Source organism: Lampris incognitus, chromosome 7, assembly GCF_029633865.1.
Source record: "Lampris incognitus isolate fLamInc1 chromosome 7, fLamInc1.hap2, whole genome shotgun sequence".
Lineage (NCBI taxonomy): Eukaryota > Metazoa > Chordata > Actinopteri > Lampriformes > Lampridae > Lampris > Lampris incognitus.
In genome coordinates, this window is record NC_079217.1 from 39,321,564 (window position 1) to 39,336,024 (window position 14,461).

General features: G+C 41.6%; 1 protein-coding gene across 2 annotated transcripts in view; it reads left to right on the top strand.

The window, feature by feature from the left end:
* The window catches only part of kcnab1a (potassium voltage-gated channel subfamily A regulatory beta subunit 1a), a 190,328-nt gene that overhangs the window by 129,693 nt on the left and 46,174 nt on the right, over positions 1–14,461 (top strand). For both annotated transcript variants that reach the window (XM_056283409.1, XM_056283410.1), the window contains exon 3: positions 13,093–13,130. In XM_056283409.1, coding sequence (XP_056139384.1) covers positions 13,093–13,130 — 38 coding nt within the window. The remainder of the gene's footprint in view (positions 1–13,092; positions 13,131–14,461) is intronic.

Genomic DNA, 14,461 nt, shown 5'->3' on the forward strand with positions numbered 1-14,461 from the left:
ACTGTACAGACAAAGCAAATGCTTACCAACACTGCAGCACAATAATAAAATAACAATAATCATTACATTTACATAGCGCTTTTTCTAGACACCCAGAGCACTTCACATTGAAGGGGGTAGCTCACTTCAACCACCACCAATGTGTTGCACCCACCTGGGTGATGTACGGCAGCCATTTTGCACCAGAACGCTCACCACACATCAGCTTGAGGTGGAAAGGGAGGACTCATTGAGCCAGTTACACAGGGGGACAATTCAGTGGCCAGATGGAGACAGCCAGGTTGGGAATTTTGCCAGGACAACAGGGAGTCCCCTACTTTCTGTGATAAGTGCCATGGGATCTTTAATATCCACAGTGAGTCAGGATTTTGGTTTAACGTCTCATTGGAAGGACAGCATCTCCTACAGCACAGTGTCCCCGCCACTGCACTGGAGCGTTGGGATTTGATATTTGTTTTTTTTTTTATTGAACCACAGGGAAGACTGCCCCCTACTGGCCCACCAACACCACTTCCGACAGCAACTCAGTATTCCCAGGAGGTCTCCCATCCAAGTACTAGCCAAGCCCATACCCGCTTAGCTTCCATCATTTGGCAGAGCCAGGGCACTTGTTGGTGTGGCTGCCGGCGATCAGTCGCAACAACCTAGTGCTGTTAATTGTGCAATGAAAGTGTAATGAACATGGTTACAATGCAGTCCCTGATATTAAATTACACTGCCGGCTCATGCTGCCCCTTTGTTTTTGCATCTTTGTCCCTGCCCTGCCCTGTTCTCCTTTCTGTCTTCTTCCTAGTATCCTTCTTCCCTCTGCTTATGTTCAGCTGCCTTCTTTTTATCTCATTCATTTTTCTCACTACATGGACAAATTGTTCACATCCTCTCACACTCCCACGATGTATTTTCTCCCTTGTTTGCCTATTTTTATACGCATAACAGGTGATGTGGAAATCAAATCACTGCACAAGTTGAACAAAACCGTTAAAACAAAAGAATGAGAAAAAAACAGGAGAGAGATAGAGGCTGATGTAAGAATAAAAAAAAAGAAAGTTGAACATCAGTCAACCAACATTTGTCCATTATCGTTTCTCTCTATATACAGTATTTATATAATATTTATTATATTTTCATATCACTGATGTTGGTGTAACCCACATGATTACATGTACCCTGTGTAGGCCTGTCAGATAGCATTTGAAATTCGAATGTACATTCGAATTATGGTAATAATATTCGAATTTGAATATGAAAATATGAAATTCGATTTTTTGTAATATATTTTTTTAATATATTTTTCCCCCTTATTAATATTATTATTATTAATGCACACACGTTTAAATGGAAATAAATGATGGTTTCGTGAAACGTATTTTATGAAAATAAGCATAGCCTACATCCGTAGTAAAACCGGAAATTAAAAAGCTCTTGTCAGTTCCCACGCCGAGCGGGCGGGCTCATAGAACACAGGAAATGGCGGAATCCGAGAAGAACGTTGGCTGTGACCCAAGCGCTAGCACTAGCACTAGCACATCTCCTGCGAGAGTCATTCATACTCCACAACATCTGAGAAGTTACGTATGGAAATTCTTTGGGTTTTGGGCTGTTAATGGGAAAATCGAAGAGAGAATATATCCACACCTCGGGAAGATGGCTCAGAGATACCTCGCCGTGCCAGGGACATCCGTGCGCTCTGAGCGTGTCTTTTCTGATGCGGGAAACATAGTCACCAAAAAAAGGAGCGCTCTCGAGTCTGAACACGTGGACGCTTTGGTTTTTCTCGCAAACCACTATTAGCACAACTTCTTATACTACTACAGTGAGTAGGACTCTTGATTTTATTTTTTTAAGCCCCGTGGGTCATGGATAATTTACTATGCCTATGTTACTTACGGTAAATTCGTTAACACCATCTGGCCTTTTCCTAGTCAGATTTATTTTACTTGTATGTTACTTAGAGTAGGCCCTAGTTAACATCATCTGGCCTTTTCCTAGTCAGATTTATTTTATGTTTAGGGGTGCTCAACAACAGTTTTTGGACTAATATGTGCGGACAATGTGCTGGAGTTGTATGTTGTCATAAATATGCTGTTAATAAAAACACGGGCTACAATAGACTTACTCTCTCTGTATTGATTTTTGGGGGTGATATGCAAATTCAAGGTATTCGAATGCCATTCGAACCTCAGTGTGTAATATTCGTTATTCGTTCGAGGCCTATTTTTGGCATTCGTTCACAGCTCTAACCCTGTGACGTATGTAAGTTCCACGAGTAGCCTCTAGGAGGCACACGAGCTACAGAGTTTAAACCATGCAAACAACCGTCGACAATAGAGAAGAGAAATACGGATATTTAGAAATACGGACAACTTTGACTATGGATACCTGAATTATTGATATTTGAACTACGGATATTTGAGCTACAGGACATTTGAACTACGACAAAAAAGATCCCTCCCATGAAGCTTCCTTGGTGAGCCGCTAGCCAAAGCTAAAAAGTAAACAGCTTTCTGTGTTCCATGTAATCATAGCCATTTACGTAGGATATCTTGATTTTATCCAAAGACAGATGATCTCCCGTTGAAGGAAGAAGGAAGACTCTTTTCTCTTGTGTTTTGTACGCTGCTGGAATCCTGGTGAGATAAGAGTTTAAAATCTTGAAATCTAAAGACTGACAATTTTCCATTGGTTGCTAAGCTAAGCTAACCCAGCTAAAACGTATATCTATGATCCTTAGCAGTTCCTATATGATTCAGAGCTTTAAAACCAGTCAGGACACCCGGTCCATAGGGTTTATTTGATGTAGGAATGTTAGACATTTTAATATAATAATATGCTTGTTGTTAAAAAAAACTGTAAGCTCCAGTCGCCACTAGCCACCGAGCCAACTCGGGCTACATGGCATGCATGGAACCCATAGCAGCCAGCTAGACGTGAATTCACGTTGATAGTGCCGCAGCCTGGCTGCGATGACATTGTTTTTAACTATTCTTACAGCAATAGGCAGTTGTCATTCAGCCGCATATTAGTTATATGTAGGAAATGATTTAATTCTGAGAATTGACTCTAGATTTGGGTATTTTTATTTTGTTTGTAATTGTTTGATAGAGATTGCATTAATAAGGAATCTGTACAATTTTGTGCAGACTGGTTTTTTAGTACCCCGAACAACCCCCCTTGCTACACCCTTTTGGAACCCTTGGATACCCCCTTTGGATTGCCCCCATCATCGCCCTGGATTTGGATTCATCATCATCGCCTCTACATTAACTTGCCCCTGTGATTGTGGTAGGATCTGGACATTGCACCTTGCACAGATTGGAAGACTGAATCATTCCCCCTTTTCTTTTCTTTATTATTTTCTTTGAGTGCACTCATACTTTATTTTGGATTATTTTCTTTAATTTGTTAGTGTAGAATATGGCTGCATGAGTAATATATTAGAAGGGTATAAAATAGAATATAGATAGATATAGACAATAAATAGAATATTAGGAAGAACTTTTAAAAAGTATAATAGAGTAAAATATATATATATATATATAACACATCTAATTTAGTATTGATATTGAAATAACTTTACTTTGAACTGTTGAAATAAATTGGTTTTTTTATTGTAAACTATACCCACGAGTGTGTGTGTTGTCTTTGGGGTGAGTACTAGAATCCGGTCTAGAAAAAACCTACACCAATCTCCACTGAACTTAGACATTAGACTGTAAACTGTCCCTGCGCAAGCATAGGCCCATTCCCCTGTCGTGCAGGTTACATTAGGTTTTTATCCATTTGCTATTGTAAGATATTCACTCTTTTGTTTCTCACAAGGCAAAGGACGTTTTATTCACATTGTAAGGTCTGTTGAGTTTTTCAGCTCTTGCCATGCATATTCAACTGAAAATGAGATATGTTATAGCTTATAGCAAAAAAAAAGAAGAAAAAAACCCCAACAAAACAACCCCAATCTAAGCAGGAATGAAGAGGGTCATGTGGTGACATCACAAGCTGCTACTTGCATCTAGTTGCTGTAGATGGTAATGAGAACCAGCAGCTTTAATGGTCAGAGATTTATATTTCCCGTCAGTCTCAGGTGTCAGCTCAGCATCTTTTCTCAAACTGAGCTCGCTGCACAGCCGTGAAGATCAAAACCACGGCTGGGCATCATCCTCCACGGTTACTGCTCCACCACACTTAAGGCAGCTTACAGGGCTGATTGTCAACACAATCACTAACACACACAATTAAACACACACACACATGCTCTTCTCGCTCTCTCTCTCGCTCTCTCTCTCTCTCTCTCTCTCTCTCTCTCTCTCTCTCATACACACACACAATCATGATGATAACTGAGTCTCAAACATTAGGTACAGAAGTCAGCTTATTCACACACATCCATGCATTTACAACCCCACACATGCGTTCACACATGCTCAGCCACACGTTCACACATGGGCATAAATGTGTCCACATGCACACACATACACACACATGGATGCACACATTATAAAGAGCAGTCTGAAGAATGTGACAGGCTGTGGCAGATTGCTGCAGGTAAAGCTAAGCCTCGCTGGGGTTTATATTTTTGCCAGTGGTAACAATGTCCAAGAGCATTACTTCGGTGCAAGCGTAACATAGGGATTATTATTTCACCACCACCATCACATCACCAGTGCTGGAAAAACTTCAAACACCACAATTCTGTTGATGATGCATTTTCAAAAATGCATTTTTCACACTGTTATTAAGTCAACATAATATCATGATGCTCCACCAGATTGCATCTTTCTGTCAAACCTCAGTGGGTGTAGCTCAGTCAGGATGCACAGAATAATGAGATTGATCTGGGGATAGAAAAGATTTCCTATATTCTGCTCATAGGAATGTAAAGGCTGAAAACACATGAAAAGGTGATTTTCAACCTGAATTTCGACAGTTAAGCAAAGAAGGTTATCAGAATCGAACCGAGGGATTCTCTGTTTATTTGGTTTTGAGGAATAGTGAGGATTTGCACAATTTTCCGCAAAATCAAGATTCAATAATTTATTGCCGTATCATATTTACAGCTGATTTGGAATTTGTTTTGGTGTGTTCAAAGATAACAACAGTAACCACACAATACACACACCGCTGAGCCAAAACATTAAAACCACCTGCCTAATATTGTGTAGCTCCCCCTTGTGCCACCAAAACAGCTCTGACCTGTTGAGGCATGGACTCCACAAGACCTCTGAAGGTGTCTTCTGGTATCCAGCACCAAGACGTTAGCAGCAGATCCTTTAAGTCCTGTAAATTGCTAGGTGGGGGCCTCCATGGATTTCTTTCAGGACATCCCACAGATGCTTGATCAGATTGAGATCTGGGGCATTTGGAGGCCAAGGCAACACCTTGAACTCTTTGTCATGTTCCTCAAACCATTCCTGAAGTATTTTTGCAGTGTGGCAGGGTGCATTATCCTGCTGAACGAGGCCACCGCCATCAGGGCATACCGTGGCCATGAAGCGGTGTACCTGGTCTGAAATGATGTTTAGGTAGGTGCCACATGTCAAAGTAACATCCACATGAATGCCAGGACCCAAGATTTCCCAGCAGAACATTGCGCAGAGCATCACACTGCCTCTGCCAGCTTGCCTTCTTCCCATAGTGCATCCTTGTGCCATCTCTTTGCTAAGTAAATGATGCACACACACCCAGCCGTCCACATGATGTAAAAGAAAATGTGATTCATCAGACCAGGCCACCTTCTTCCACTGCCCTACGGTCCAGTTCTGATACTCACGTGCCCATTGTAGGCGCTTTCAACTGTGGACAGGGGTCATCAAATCACAATTAGATCCCAAAGGGCTTTACAGTCTCATTATATTCTATTTTTTACAACAGGTAAATAGAAAAAATAGATGATGCACAGCACCCTCTATCCTTAGATTCAAGAAACTTTTTTGCCACACAACCAGGTTGGTGGTATTTGTTTACGGCATAGCATGATAGCTCCGTGTTAACAAACCCAATTTCACAACATAAATAAATACAAGAAATGAAAACTTAGGAATTCAAGTAACACTACAATAACGATCATTACTAAGTCATTTACAAGACATTGGTTAATGATGAACAAATCATGAACAAAACACCTTTGTAAAAGATTAGTTAATACTATGGTAGCAGTACAGTTTTGGCAAAATTTTACATTGGATGCCCTCCCTGACACAACTACTAACCCTATGGACGGGGGCACAGGTAAAGCGCTGGATGCCATCCCAGTATTGTACTGCCAGTCGCCAGTTTATTTGTATAGCCCATTATCACAAATTACAAATTTGTCTCAGTGGGTTTAACAACAATAGCATAATCATTCAGAGGTATCAGGGGTCATGGTTAGGAGGGGACAGAGTTGCGAGTCTTATTGTAGTGGGGGAAAAAACGTCTCTGAAATTAGTGTTTTTTGAACTGCTTGGCCTGTAGTGTCTCCCTGCTGGCATGAGTTTAAAGAGGTAGTTGGCTGGGTGGGAGGGGTTGTCGATAATCTTATCAGCCCAGTTGGCTGTGCCAGTAGTGAAGAGGAAGTCTGGGGGTGAGGGGGAGGTCACGTCCTGTGATTTTGGAGACCTTTCAATTCAGACCACTCAATGTGGGTAAGGCCCATACTTCACAGAAAACCATTTTTAGGCAAAAAAATGGGAGAAACCTTAGGTAGAGTATCAGAGGAGGGCTGATCCATCCCTCTTCTGGGATGAATAGGTGTGTAGTAAGTGCCGAGTGGGCAGAGTAAGCAATGCTGTTACAGATTTACATTAAGTACAAACTGAGGCACTTTATAACAATGTATGTATCCTCCACAGGACGAGGCCAGGCACTGTCTGCTGACATAGTTGAAGAGCAGGCATACGGTCCAGTATATCAACACCAGTTATCCAGTATACCATCGCCAGTTTAGTGTCAGGGAGCCCTGGAGTGAGGACAGAGATCTTGTGTACATAGGAGGAAAACAAGATGAAATAGATGGAGAGAAAGAACAAAGTGAGAGTGATGCTTTGTCTGAGCTGTCACAAATGCCAAAGGGTCAGTCAACAACATCAGTGAACAAAAGCAGACACAAAAGGCAGAAGGAAGTCTCCAGAGAGGCCAAAGTCCCAAATGAATGGGAACACAGAATGTAGCGCAGGCTGAAGCAGCACAGCTGCTAACAGCAAAACCTCCAACCCTGATGGAAGAAGATGAGAGAGGGGGGTGGGGGGGTATGACTTGCAACAAAGGCACAACAGGCAAATCCACATGTTCACAGCAGTTGTGCAGCTAGACAGATGGACAGATGAACGGGTGCAGAAGCTTTCAGGGAGGTTGGGGTCAGTACGTTCTCATCAAAAAGACCTAAGTTTAGCACAAATTAGAAAATCTGATATAACCTTACACTGACACCGAGACCTCTCCAAAGGAGAAAATATGGATAAGGATCAACTGAGTTAATTTAATTCAGCAGCTCGGACATAGCTAGTCAAATGATAGGGAGAAAAGGTGGGGGTTAAGGTTAGATATGAAGGGGACTACATCAGACTACCTGATGTCAGCAGGAAAACTATTCCAATGAAAATGGGTGCAGTTAAAAAGCTCTACAATCTGCCGACTTCTTTTTAACTATGGGAGGAGAGAGAAGGCCTGCTCCTCTGGACCAGAGGGCAAAGGATGGTACATAAGGTGTTATAAGATCATACATTAATTGTAATACATTAAAGTCAGATGAGCCAATGAAGGGAGGGAAGCTAAAGTTGGTGTAATATGGTCACACTGCACACAGCAAATGCATTCAGTGATAAAGTGTAGATTCTTGCATGATTTGATATCTTAACAGTATATATTAGGGAGTTAGCATCATGTAATATCCTAACACAAATACAATTGACTTAATATCCTAGAATATCTGATCAACCTATCTTCTGCCCCCTTTCCTATCCCATCCAACCTCCACCACCCCGAGCCTGAAGTTGTTACTGGTTGTGATGGTTTCCAATTTGACCTAATATTTGGAAAACCAATTATAAAAATTATAAAAGATTGAGAAGTCCCGAACACAGTCTTGCTTACTGCTGAATTATTTATTATAGATTACAACGTTCCAGTCCATCCCTGCACTTATATATACAATACATATTCACATAGGAACCGCCTCAGTCATCCAGTCATCCAATCAGAGATTGGTTTGACTGATGAGCACCTTGAATTTACTTAAAGCACATGTCACCAGTCAGAAAATAGCATTAAAAAGATAGGAAGGAATCAAAATGACACAATTTAACAATGCCAATAAATCTTAAGCAAAATCCATGTAACCTCAAAGCTCTCCAAAGGTCAAAAAATAGAAAAGAACAAGTGAATTAAGAACAAACGTTTTTGTGTTGTCAAACATATTCAATCCAGAAAAATCAAAAGGGAAAGTAAATTAGGGACAAAAGTCTCAATCTGTCAAAAGACATTTTCAATTACATCATATATTAAACATATCTACCCCCAAATGGCATTAAATAGTCACAGGTCAAGGATGTACAGTCACATAAATAAATAGCATAATTATGGACACGAATGGCAATTTATCAGTGAATTCACACAGTAACATCCATATAATTTAAATAGTACAAGAAACATTGTAGAGGCTAGGGGTAAAATAGTGCAGAGGACCAATAGATTTAATCAATCCATATGTTATTCAACAAACAATATAAGGGATATGAAAAGAAAAAAATAATCTAGATATATTAATAAAGGCATTGAAGAACAAGGAAGACTAATTTATGATTTTTTGCGGATATCCAGCTCCAGAACACACCAACTGGGATATGTTTATCTAATAAATATAGCATTCCACGTGACTGACCTTTCAGAAAAATATTCATATCAGAATAAAATCTATAACACTGACCTTTGGAGAGCTTTGAAATCATTTATTGGCATCGTTATTTTGTGTCATTTTATATCCTTCAATATTTTTCTTTTTAATGCTATTTTCTGACTGGTGACGTGCTTTGGGTAAGTTCAAGGTGCTCATCAGTCAAACCAATCTCTGACTGGATGGCTGAGGCGGCTCCTATGTGAATATGTATCGTCTATTAATGGCTGGGACAGACTGAAACGTTGCGATCTATAATAAATAATTCGGCAGTAAGTGAGACTGTGTGCGGCAGTTCTTTTCATTGTTTTCAAGTTGCTCCTTCTTCCGACACACCTGTCACACATTCGGGTGTGCAGAGATTTTTCCAGAGATTTGGAAAAAGTATAAAAGAGAAATTAAGCAGAAGAGAAGCAGGACAAAAAGGAGAAGTTAGGATGAAGAGCGAAACAGAGGAGTGAGGAAGGGGGGCATATCTTTGGACACCGAGCTACCCATGATCTTGAAAAGAAGATTCGATAAATAATGGTTAAGGTCCCATTTCATACTTGTTCAGAACCGACTTGACTAGTTGTTATCAGAAGGTCATCTGGTGATGTGGGATATAAACTGTCAAGATCAAGGAAAATGCAATCCAGCATCGCCTAAAATCACTGAAAGAAATGTTCTTGTAATTGAACTTGGCAGCTAGACTAACACAAAAAAAATGTTTAATGTACGTACTGAATTGTTACAATCCATAAAATCTTTCCAAGCTTTTTTGCAGTTTTATGAATTTGGAGGCCCCATAGACTGTTCATATATTTATGTGGTGAATAATTTACTCGCTCCGGCTGACCTGTTAAAGTTAAACACACTCATTGCGGTCCAGTTGTGTTGCTGGTTTCACGGTCTCTTTTTATAGGCGGTGCAGAATTCTTATCAAATCCATCGCTCACATCTAATCCACATATTCTTTAGAAATCCTTGCAACGTAGGTGCATTGCTGATTGCTGATATAAAAAAAAAGTGGTCCTCCTTCTTTCTGGAGAACTACAGCCGTTCTCCATGCATAATCTGCATGGGAGATGCTTTCTAGCTCCGCTACATACATTATTCAGCGATGATGTGGGGCGAGCATTTAGAGTCCCCTTTGGTTTGTTTGTCTGAGCCTTTGTCTGGCTCAGCAGTCTGTTTACAGGGAAATTACATGAAACGTGGTCAGATTAATATATACACTATGCACATCTAATATACGCACGGACACAAACACAAACATACAGGCACACAGACACAAAAAACCAAAAGAACCTACACAACGAGAATCAGACTGCGGACTGGTTGTGTTCTCCGAGGCGTCCAACATACTAGCGCGCGCACACACACACACACACACACACACACACAGCCGGTTCTCCTATCTGACGTGTGACACCCCAGTGCTCCCACTATAATCCTCCCCCCTTTAAAACATTTCGCTCCAGAACAAGGTATAAACAAACATTATTTATAGAATAGAATATTTTCTATAGACTAATAAGATAAGTGAATATTGAGAAATTGTAGAAAATGTAAAATGCAGAAAATTATAAAATATAACACTGAGCTTTGGCTCTGCTGCCTGGTATTTACTTCAGTCCTCACAATATGATATAATTAGCTTTGGTTTTACAATGTAAACATAAGCCTATAGGCTATGGCTGAAGCTTTATGTCTCAAAATAGTAAACCAAAACCTATACAGCTGTGTTATCAGCTTGGGGTTCCTCCACAGCCTGGGTATTTTCAGCATCAGCATGGGCACACTATGGCTTGGCCGAAAACATGATGATGATTATTTACTGGGAGATGTGCATCCATATTGCCCAGTATGCCCAGCTGATTAACATTTTGAATTCAATATGTAATCAGTTGTCAATGCCAGTCCATTGCTTTCGATCTTGCATTAGTCCAGAGTTGTAAGTAAACCTTTACTGAGAGCCCTGGAAGTGGCTGGCAGGCAAGACACAGACAGACCAAGAGATGCACTGCCCAGCTGGGTTAGCAAGACCGACAGAGAGATCAGAACCAGAATCAGAGTCATATTTATTGGCCATGTACATGAACTTTGACTCCGGTTTTGTGGCTCTCTTAGTGTACTTAGCATAGAATAACAACACTACAACACAACAATCTTCGGATATATACACAAGGACTGACTTATACAGGCGAAATAAGAGGTGATGAAGTGCAATGAGAGATGCAGTGCAAGCCAGCACATCCACTTAACGCTACTGTTATTTGCTGACATCCAACTTGGAGAGGAGACAACACGAGCTTACCTGATTGCTGTTCCTGCAATTGACTTTTCGCAAAGTCCCGCCCCCCTTAGTTACTGTTGCTATGCCCGTCAAGCATTTCAGAACTATCCAGGAAGTAGCCGGAAAACACCAAAACATAAAGGAAGAAATCAGCGCATTGTGTGGGTAAAAATAACAGTAATAATACGTTAGCTGTATTAGCTATCAATAATAGCTAGTAGCAAGCTTAGCTTGGAGCAGACAGGTATTTTTGTTGATTTTGGATGGATTAAGCTGGCCATGGGGTCTGCTATACTGCGAAATCTATTGCCGACATTATGCTTCTTGCGTTCTGACTTTCGGGAAGGGAAAGAAAATGACACCCCCTCCAAACTTTTCAGATATCTAGTATCCGATTTGCAGATCCCATAGGCACACCGTTTCAGCATTTTGTTGTGTGTTTGAAAGCTTGACGGACCGTTGCTAAGGTAGGATTGGACAAGCACCGTTCTGGGGCGGTACTTTGCGAAAGGTCAATTCCCTCTCATGGTTTTTTTTTCTTTCTGTTCGTGACCAGCAGGATAGTTCTGCTTCATCCTCTCATTGAAGTTGTTAACATTGACACCCACTTTCACACAAGAGCGAGGCGGGGCCCTTGTGTAATTTGTGAGGGAATTTTTTTTGTTGTTTTTTTTGTTGTTGTTTTTTTGTCAGACACTAGATTCTCTGACTGACCATGTGACAAGTGACAATGCACTCACACTGTCACTGACACACACACACACACCCACGGCTCAGGATCACCTAACACCTGACCATCCTCTGCCAGGGCAGCTGATAAACAACTCAATTAATAACCACTATGCTTATCATGCTGCTTAATATAGACAGCTGTATTTATTTTTCATTCATTCATTCATTCATTATCCAAACCACAAACTGCTTATCCGTACTCAGGGTCACGGGGATGCTGAAGCCTATCCCAGCAATCATTGGGCGACAGGCGGGGAGACACCCTGGACAAACCGCCAGTCCATCACAGGGCCAACACACTCACATATACACACACACACACATTCACACCTAGGGACAACTTAGTATGACCGATTCACCTGACCTGCATGTCTTTGGACTGTGGGAGGAAACCGGAGCACCTGGACCAGGAGGAAACCCACGGAGACACGGGGAGAACATCTATTACATTGTAATAAATATTAAAGGTAGCAACAGGTGTAAAGCAACAAGGTGAAACTTCAAACGGTCTTGAGTCTTCCTCATCCGAACTTTCATTAAGATGCTCAGTCGGTCTGTGTCTGAGATGAGGGTTACCTCCAGTTTGGACATCTTTTCGAGGGGTCGCTCTTGAGTCTTTTCGAGCGATCCCTCTGGAGTCTTCCTCATCTGAACTTTCATCAAGACGCTCAGTGGGCTGGCGTCTGAGTTGAGGTTCACCTTCAATATTTTATGTTACTTTTTGTGTGAATTCCCCTCCCCTCTGCTGGCCACGGGCTCGGCTCGGCCGGCTCTGCACACGCACGCACACACACACACACACACACACACATATATATATATATACACATGTCTATTTATGTGACTTTTGGGGACATTACATAGACTTACATTCATCCCCTTGCTCCCAACCCTAACCATCAGAACTATGTGGCTTACTAACCTGAACCACTGACCTGAAAATCAGCTTTTCACCAGTTGGGGACATGGCTTTTGTCCCCAATTCATAAGTGGTTTCTCGCACACACACACACACACACACACACACACACACACACACACACACACACACACACACACACACACACACACACACGTAATCATTAACATTGCATATAAAAGCATATATACGCAGGAATTGATGGAAATGTTTATGAATGTTTACAACTATTTACTAACGTGAAGTCTCTCTCTCTGTCTCTGTCTCTCTCTGTCTCTGTCTCTCTCTCTCTCCCAGGTACATGGGTGACATTTGGGGGACAGGTGACAGATGAGGTAATATCCGTTTTCACACACAATGCATGTAAAACATATGTTTGTTTTCAGAAGAGAACCTCCAATGGCTGACCTGAAGAGCTAAACCCGGATGTGACAGGTGGCCTGCTGGTCGTTCACATGTAGAGCCTTCTACCAAAAACACAAACTTAAACAATCAATGACTCCCTCGATGATGTCACACGTTACTGATTACAGTACCAGCTATTTTCTCAGAGCCCACTTCCTTTCCATGCAATTGTGCCGGCCTAAATTTTTTTTTTTGATAAAAGGGTGTCGCTGACATGTGCCAGCACCACCCTTTTTCCTGTTCCAGTGGTGTCACGCATGTCCTCAGTGTAGATGACCTCGGTCTGGGATTTATCCGCTACCCTCAAGCCTACATGCCCTAAAAGTTAACAGACACTAGTTTTACTGCTCTTTACTATCCAGTCAGGTGATTATGAGAGGTTTGATGCCATGAAAGTTAAAGACAGAATACAGATTATACAGGGTTATTGTGTGGGGGGGGGGTGTGCGTGCGTGTATGCGTGTCTGTGTATGAACATATTCTGCTCTCATCCATTTTAGTGAATTGTAATGTGTTATGATGTAATTGTCTGGGTCTGCCCTTGGAGAAAACACACATAGCCACTAATTCCTACACACTGACCATTTAAGAGAAGAGAAAGGCAGCAATTCCTGGGCTCCTCGACACAGTAAGCTTTTTATCATCAGAATCAGAACCAGAATCGTTTTTACTGGCCAAGCATGTTTGCGCATCCAAGGAATTTCACTCCAGTTTAGTGGCTCTCAAGGCACTATAAAAGACATAATAAATAAATAAATGCAAATAAAACACAACATTATTTCTCTTCCACCTTAAGGCTTACTATGTGTCAGCATAATTGGTTTGCTAGCAGAGCTGAACAGAGAGCGCTGGCCATGGCTCCTGCCGCCGCCGCTGCCGCCAAGGGACCGTGAAAACACCCGATTCAAACGCGATGCTCTTTTACTGCTCGTTCATGTGTTTGCATTTTTTAGCAGGCTGTGCTCTGAAAAGCTCGCCCCGCTTTCGGAAGCATGCATATATGGTTGCATAGGCCTGCTGCCGCTGAAATTTAAAAAAGAAAGAAAGAAAGAAAGAAAAAGTAATTGGCATGGCAGAGGGATCCCAGTGGTTGGGCCACCTTAAGCTATTCCACGCCAACAAACAGCCGTCACGTTCCCCTGCTGGGTTTAAACAAGTAGCCCGTCGCCTGGAATGCTCCTAATTCAGTGTCATGGTGATCAGACACACTCTAAATAAACGCCCCCAGCAGGAAAAGACAAAATTTCTGACATGCTAGACT